The sequence below is a fragment of the Natrix helvetica genome, assembly GCF_964273705.1.
Source record: "Natrix helvetica genome assembly, chromosome: Z".
NCBI classification, from domain to species: Eukaryota; Metazoa; Chordata; class Lepidosauria; order Squamata; family Natricidae; genus Natrix; species Natrix helvetica.
The window spans coordinates 16267123-16275525 of record NC_138554.1 but is presented as its reverse complement, the minus strand read 5'-3'; the positions used below and the strand labels follow the sequence as shown (position 1 = coordinate 16275525).

Genomic DNA, 8403 nt, shown 5'->3' with positions numbered 1-8403 from the left:
TCCAGAAAATGACAAAATTCTTTACTTTAGGAATATACTTTTAAAACTACATTTAAATCTTTGAGTATTATAATTCTTTCCAACATTGTATTAACTTATGCTATGATTTAAAACAGAAATGAAGCCATGGCTGGACATGGGTACGTATATCTTATGAGTCAAGGAAATATCAACTTGCATATAATGTACACCCACCCACCCATATATATCTATTATTCAAACTTCTTAAAACATCTGTTAAAAGGTCCAATAGACATAAAATATCCTCTTCCACAGGACGCGGTGGCTCAGTGGCTAAGACGCTGAGCTTGTCGATCAGAAAGGTTGGCAGTTTGGCGGTTCGAATCCCTAGCGTCGTGTAACGGAGTGAGCTCCCTTTACTTGTCCTAGCTTCTGCCAACCTAGTAGTACGAAAGCACATAAAAATGCAAATAGAAAAAAATAGGAACCATCTTTGATGGGAAGGTAACAGTGTTCTGTGTGCCTTCAACATTTAGTCATACCAGCCACATGACCATGGAGACATCTTTGGACAGCGCTGGCTCTTTGGCTTTGAAACAGAGATGAGCACTGCCCCTTAGAGTTGGGAATGACTGGCACATATGAGCGAGGGGAACCTTTACCTTTATCCCCTTCCCCAAATTAATTTCCTTCTCAAGTAATATCAAATATATTTTAGATTTCTTTTTTTAATTTTATCTTTTTTATTTTTATTATATAAAATGCAAAGAAGAAAAGAAATTAAGGGAGGGAAATGGAACAGGAAAAAGGATGTGTGTGATACAAGGAGGAAGAGAAGAGGACATTACTGTCCAAAGAATTTGAAAGTATACAATTAATTTTGTAAATAAAAATGGTATCACAAAGATTGTTAGGTACAAATAGAAATATATATTATTTCCATAGCAAGGAAGATAAAGCAGGAATGGTTAAATTCATTATTTAAAGAGGAAAATATGTTCTTATTTGGCTGTCACTTCTGTAATTTGTGCTTATGAAAAAAAAATGAAACGTTGATCTTGGTTTTGTTGATTAGAAAGATTTGGTGTTATAGAAATGGCTAGTTATGTTAATGTGGAAAAGCAAAAGGTTGAGGTTAGGGTGTGTTTATCTTGTACTGTGCTAGGAAGAGTTGGAAGATTTCTTAAACCAGATTTCCCCAAATTTGTTCCATAATTAGATACAAAACTGAAGTTAACTTTACTCCTTTAAAAAAGATCCTTATAAAATTGAACAGTTGATTTCACTTGAAGGGTTCTCTCTCTTAAGAATCCCAGAATTACAAGTGCTTCTAAACTACAAAAAGAAACCTGAAATACAAAATGCATTAATCTTAACCTAGACTGGGCATGTCTAGTTTAATGAAGGACTAGGGGAGACCTGATGGCAGTCTTCTGATATCTCAAGGGCTGCCACAAAGAAGGAGTCAAACTATTTTCCAAAGCACCTGATGGTAGAACAAGAAGCAATGGGTGGAAACTAATCAAGGAAAGAAGCAACTTAGAACTGAGGAGAAATTTCCTGACAGTGAAAACAATTAATCAGTGGAACAGTTTGCCTCCAGAAGTTGTGAATACCCCAACACTGGAAATTTTAAAGAAGAGATTGGATGACCATTTGTCTGAAGTGGTGTAGGGTTTCCTGCCTAAGCAGGGGATTGGACTAGATCAGCGATGGCGAACCTTTTTTGGCTCGCATGCCACAAGTGGGGGGGAGCGCAGTGGGGTCATGTGCGGGCGTGCCGCACCCATAATGCAATGCGCGAACCCCCAGTGTGCATGCACACACAACAGGCACGACCCCCCCATTTATACATGCTTTTTTTGCCCTCCCCGGGCTCCAGAGGCTTTATAGGAGCCTGGGGAGGGCTAAAAGAGCCTCCCCCGCCCCCCCGGAGGCCCTCCGGAGGCTCCATGGACCGTCCGGAGGCTTCCCTGAAGCCTTCGGCACGCTTAAAACGACCCTCCGAGCAAACCGGAAGTGACTTCCGGTTTGCTCAGACGGTCGTTTTAAGCACTCCGAAGGCTTCAGGGAAGCCTCCGGACGGTCCCTGGAGCCTCCGGGGAGCAGGGGATGCTCTCTTCACCCTCGCCAAGCTCCTATAAAGCCTCTGGAGCCTGAGGAGGGTGAAAAATGGCTTTTAAAAAAGGTGAACTCAGCTGGCCAATGCGCGCATGCGCGCTGGCCAGTTCACAGGGCAGCACCTCATGTGCCCTGACAAATGGCTCCGCATGCCACCTTTGGCATGCATGCCATAGGTTCGCCATCACTGGACTAGATTATGTGCAAGGTCCCTTCCGATTCTGTTATTCTATTCTATTCTATTCTATTCTATTCTATTCTATTCTATTCTATTCTATTCTATTCTATTCTATACACTTAACCTAAGTTTTTGCCTTTGAGTTATAATTACTAAAATTGCACCTATATATTTAGGCATTTTACTTGACATAGTGATATATTTTGGAAAAAAAAACAAGTAAACCCAATTCAAACAAATGGTATGTTCCATTTCTTATAGCAGTGTATGGATATTTTAAATTTCAAGGGCCAAAATTAAATGTTTTCCAGTTGATAGTGTAATCACAAAAGATTGTTATTCGTATTACATTTTTTGTAACTCAGTCATGAAGTCATATCTGATGTTTTGAAACCCATGGACCACAACACATCAGGCTTCCCATCCACCAGGGTCTCCTGCAGCTCACCCAAATTTATCTTTGTTGCGTAGATGACACTATTTAACCATTTCATCCTCTGCCATCCCCTTCTTCTATTGCTTTCTCTCTTTCCCAACATCTGGATCTTTTCCAATAAGATCTTCTCTCTTCTAATTTGATGGCCAAAGTATTTATCCTTCAGCTTTAGTATCTGTCCTTCCAAAGAACATTCAGGATTGATTTCCTTCAGGATGATGGATTTGATCTCCTCGCAGTCCAAGTGAAGAAGCTTCAACAACACAATTCAAAAGCATCTATTCTTTGGTGCTCATCCTTCTTTATGGTCCAACTCTCACAAGTATACATTATTACTGGGGGAAAAAAACCATAGCTTGAGCAATATGGACCTTCATTGGAAAGGGAATGTTTCTGCATTTTAATTTAACTTTAGCAATAACATACATAATTATACAAAAGGTCTGCATCATTGGTCTAGAGAAGCAATTTATATTCAAAGTACTTTATTTTACTGATTGATTAGGCTGAGGGAACAAAGCAGAGATTTTCAAATTAAATTCATGAACTAAAATAAGATTAGTGAAACATTGACAGTAACTTTAAGGAATAGGCTTAGAGTCAAAAGAGATGAAGTCAACAAGATAAGGATCGTCATGTTTTTTCTTCAAAGTTCCTTCTTCTCAACACCTTGATCACAGCCCTGTGGATATCCTTATTCCGCAAAGTGTAAATGATGGGGTTGAGCAGGGGAGTGACTGCAAGATACATAACTGCAACCTTTTTGTTCTTATCAGGAGATGAACTTGAATGGGGGGTTATGTATATAGAGATTATGGTTCCATAGAACAAGGTGACCACAATAAGATGGGAGCCACAGGTGGAGAAAACCTTATAACGCCCCGCAACTGACTGCATTTGAAAAATTGAATGCAGGATGCAACAATAGGAACACAAGATGACCGAAAAGGGAACTAGAACTACCAATACTGATAGACAATTAAGTATGTCTCTGGTGTGCTTTACATCATCACATGCAAGAGCTAGCAAAAACCGTAGCTCACAAAAAAAGTGGTTAATGTAATTGGGACCACAGAAGGAATGACGAAAGATGCAAACGATGTTGACCACTGAGACGAGACAGCCTAAGATCCAGCTGGAGATGGCAAGCAGATGTTGGTGCCTCCTGTTCATGGCAGAGGCATATCTCAAGGGGTTGCAGATGGCCAAGTAGCGATCATAAGCCATGACACCCAACAGCAAACATTCAGTACTGCCCAAGCTTAGAGCACTGCCTCCCTGTAAGATGCAACCTATTGAGGAAAGCACTCCTTTTCCAGCCAAGAGGTGGACTAAAGTCTGAGGCAAAGAGCTAGTGACATATGCTATGTCTAGGCTTGCCAGATGGCTGAGAAAGAAGTACATAGGTGTGTGCAGCTGAGCATCCATGTGCACCAATAGGATGATCAGCTGGTTACCCAAAACTGTGAGCAAGTACATTGTTAGGAAGACCACAAATAGCACATTGCGTTGATTTCGATGAGAGGTGAGTCCCAAGAGGATGAAACCTTTTTCTGAAGTGAAATTGTCAGCACCCATCTTGGCATTCTTCCTACAGATAATGATGGACAATGACTTTAACTGCAAAACATGAATACGGAAGAGAAAGCGAAATCTGTACATCCTCTATAACACAATGTCAGCTGAGAAATCCTGATTTCCAATGCATCTATGTGGATTCTACCTTTTGATTAGTATAGAAACTGTTTGGTTGCTGTACATGAGATGTAGATTCTGGTAACCTAAAAGAAATGGGGCCATAGCTAGACTAAGAAGTCAAAGAAACATCATGTGGAAAGAGTGAGTGAGTGAGAGAGAGAAAAAGAGAGGTAGACAGAGAGACAGACAGAGATCGTCTTTGATTGCCAACAAAACAGTATAAGTGAAAACCACAGAAGCTGAAGTCAACTTGAAACATACTTTACCTTAATGAAGCAATTATTCAGGACCTGAACAGAAGTGGGAACATATTATCTCTCTTCTTTAATATAAGGGGAGCTTTTTTCAACTAGAGGCCCACTTAATGGAAATTACTCCACTCCCCTTGGTCCTCTTCAGTAAATCATTATAAATGTTTTGATCCTTCTTTAAACCTTATAATTAATGGTATGGTGTGTAAAGAATATGCAGCTTCACCTCATCAATTTGTTTTAAATGTTTAGGTTGCTATGAGCTGATTTCCAAGTATATGGATGATAAAGAGTTAGGAAATCTAGTGAATTAGGGGTAATACAGATATGGACAGATGTTGGGTTTCTGATACTATATTTTCCTAAATCAAATATGACAATTTAGAATGATTGTTCTGCTAATGTCCTGCTAATGTGGACTAAATAGTGAGGAAAATATATGTTCGTTACTAGATATTCAGTCACACTAAGATGAGAACTACTTGTTAAGAGTCTCAAAAAGAAACTTTATTGCTATACAATCATGTTACAAGACTCTCACCACAATGACTGCATTCCCTTGGGAATGACACACTAAAGATTCAAGGATTCTGGGAGAGAACAGGCTTGTGAGGCTCATTGCAGTGCAACAATTCTAAACTTGGGCCCCTCTTGACCTCTCCCTCCTGTCTAGCTTGAGATTCCAAAACAATGATTAGAGCTTAATGAAGTCACACTTATGGAAGGCAAGACGTTTGATGAATAGTTATTAGATGTTCCAGAATAAATACCATATTTTTTGGAGTATAAGATGTACCGGAGTATAAGATGCACCAAGGTTTTGAAGAGGCAAATTTTAAAAAAAATGTTTTTGCACTCTGCAAATCTCCCAAAAATGGCCCATTTTTAAAAATAGCCTTTAGGAGGCTTGTAGAGTGTTCCTGGGGTTCAAATGAGCAAAAAATGGCCTGTTTTTGTGAAAACGGCCCTGTATTTTGTCAAACAATTGCATGCATAGCCTTTAGGAAGCTTATAGAGTGGTCCTGGGGGCTGGGCGGGGGCAAAATTGAGCAAAAACCCACCCATTTGTCACTCATTTCTGCCCTCCCCAGCCCCCAAGAGCACTCTGAAAGCCTCCTACAGGCTCTGCACAGCCATTTTGGTGAAGGGGGTGGGGTTTCGGGAGACAAAAAATATTGTATTCAGTGTATGATGCACCCAGATTTTCAGCCTCTTTTTGAGGGAAAAAAGTGTGTCTTATACTCCAAAAAAAAATGGTAATAAGTCATGGAGAAACAAATATCCCCAAGAATAGGAAGTTCATGCATATGAGTTCTACTATTCCTTATTCTCATACATTCTACTCTTCAGAGGGTTGATTAGAAGAGTTTGGAGGAACATTCTACATGGTGATTTTTAGTTACTCCCAGGTTGAATTGTGAGCAGAATTGCTTTTCAATTAGCACTACAAAGAATCATGGAATTCCAGTTTTACTTAATATATTAGACAGGAAAATTTTAACCGGGCAATATTTCCTCATTATTTGAGATCTTTTAATTGTAGATTTTGAAGCTCAAAAAAACATCAAACTTCACCAATATTGATACCAATATTATCAATCAAAGTATTAACTTGGCAGAGGCAAATAACATTCTGATCTCTTGTCTAAGTATTCATAGCAAATTTACAAAGATTTATATACAAGAGTTGCTACTTAGCCAAAATTCCTGTAATCTGAAACTGAGTAAGAGAAATGATTTTATGTGATATACTAGAAAAGTTACCCTTGATTCAATTTGGGAATAATACACCCAATATTTTTTATATTTACCACAGGATGTATAAATATTGCGTGCTCTCATATTATTGGAAGAAATGTCCATCTGGGGAGTTCCAAGTGGGGAGAAGAACATTGGAAACATGGAGGCTGCTTGGAAGGATGGTTTAATGGAACAACTTATATATATATATTCATAAGCCAAAAACACCAGCCTGAGGATGGCGAGTGAGTCCTCGCCGAAACGTTGCCAAGACAATCTCAATCTTACATGGGAAAAGACCCGAATACAACAAGACTAGTATGTATGGTGTGTGTGTGTGGAGTGCTGGCTTTGTTTCTGCAAGTTGATTGATTGGCTGTGTAGTTGTATCATGATTGGTAGATTGGTGCTGATTGGTGTTAGCTGTGTGTCAGTTGTTGTTTTATGTTGTAACGGCCTGGGTGGTGGGTGGGGCTCGTTTGTTGACTAGGGCTGGTTTTCAGATATCTGGTAGGCAGGAGGTATCATCACGTTTGTTCATGTTGTGGGAGTGTTTCTCTATTTCGATGGTTTCCATAATTATTCTCTTGTTGAAGTGTTCAGTTGTGGAGATTAATTTGGTTCCTTCAAAATCAATTTCATTGGTTGTCAGACTCCCAGAGGGCTATGCGGGGATCCAGGTAACTTGTAGACTGTCTGTGTCCCACGCTTGGTTTAATCTTGCTGGGTGATGACGTAATGAAGAGGCTTATGTTCTGAAAGGGTGTTGGGCAATTCCTATTATGGCTTAATGGCTTTGTCCTGGTTTGGATTTTGAGTGACGGCTAATCCTATCACCCTGGAGCTGAAGGCCTTTTGTCTTATGGATAAGATGGTCCAGTCTTTCTGGGGCTATTAACAAAGACGGAGGCTGCTTTTCAAGATCATGTTTTCTCATCCAGGGAAATATAATATTTTGCCTTTGAAATATTTTGTAAAATATTTCATTTTCCTAGGATTCTCTTCAATATGAAATAAATATAATTAAAAATAGAGTGGTATTTCACAAGCATTTAGTCAAAATCATGTATTTTTTTAAAAATAAAATGATTAAAATAAAAATAAATATTGTGATGTTGCGTTATCAAAATGTAACAATGAAGAAAAATTGTTTATTTATTTACTTATTTTATATCATAAAATATCTTAGTATAAAATAATAGGCAGCTTACAATACATATATTTACAATATACAACATAACATTGTTATTATTTTCTTGCATACACATTATGTAAATCAAAGGACTCCTTCCCAGCTATTGACCAAGTTAGGATGAAGGTACACTGCATAATGCATATTTTTTTAAAAATCACCTTAATGTAGACTTTTAAAGATTATGGATTGAGAAAAGGGACATCACCAGAGGTTAAGCTTTTGGAAATTATGAATAGAATAGAAAAAGTCATGGAAACACAGCAGCATCTTTCCAACCTCCAAAGACTTCTCCTCCCTATTAGAATTGGAGGAAAATCTATTTCAGCTCCAGAAGGTGATGGACTCCCCTTTGTTACAGATTGATTAAAACAAACTGGACTGCAACTGTGAAATATATTTTGGATTTCTTGCTATTAACAAGGACAAGAGAAGTTCAAAGTCTCCTTCCATCTCAATGTTTCGATTAGACCAGACTCAGTGAAACACAGAGATGCTGGTTTAAGGAGTTAGCCCTCCACTTTCACACCCCTTTCCCTTAACATGCCTGCCTGCCTGCTCCAGCCATATTATCTTGCGATGTTCTCCTTCCGATACTGGTTAGCAAAAACTTTCCATAAATTTGGGGAGATCCATGATTAAGAATGTAGGGAAGCAGAAGATTTAGAAGATGAATTGTAAAATATTCTTCAGTAAAGAAGATGAGACAAGATAACCCCCGGTCCTTTATGAACTAACTGCTTGAGTTTTGGATGGTCCCAATTTAAATTTTACATTTTGAGCATACAATGGTTTTAACTACTGCCCTTCAGCACAACGTTGACTT

At 38.7% G+C, this 8403-nt stretch overlaps 1 protein-coding gene across 1 annotated transcript; it reads right to left on the bottom strand.

The window, feature by feature from the left end:
- Positions 1 to 3329: 3329 nt before the first annotated feature.
- Positions 3330 to 4274, bottom strand: LOC309381730 (olfactory receptor 2D3-like; the record flags this gene model as incomplete). The annotated part of the gene is made up of 1 exon (XM_081933015.1): positions 3330 to 4274. One exon carries the CDS (start codon positions 4272 to 4274, stop codon positions 3330 to 3332), a length of 945 nt encoding a protein of 314 aa, XP_081789141.1.
- Between the last annotated feature and the right edge of the window lie 4129 nt (positions 4275 to 8403).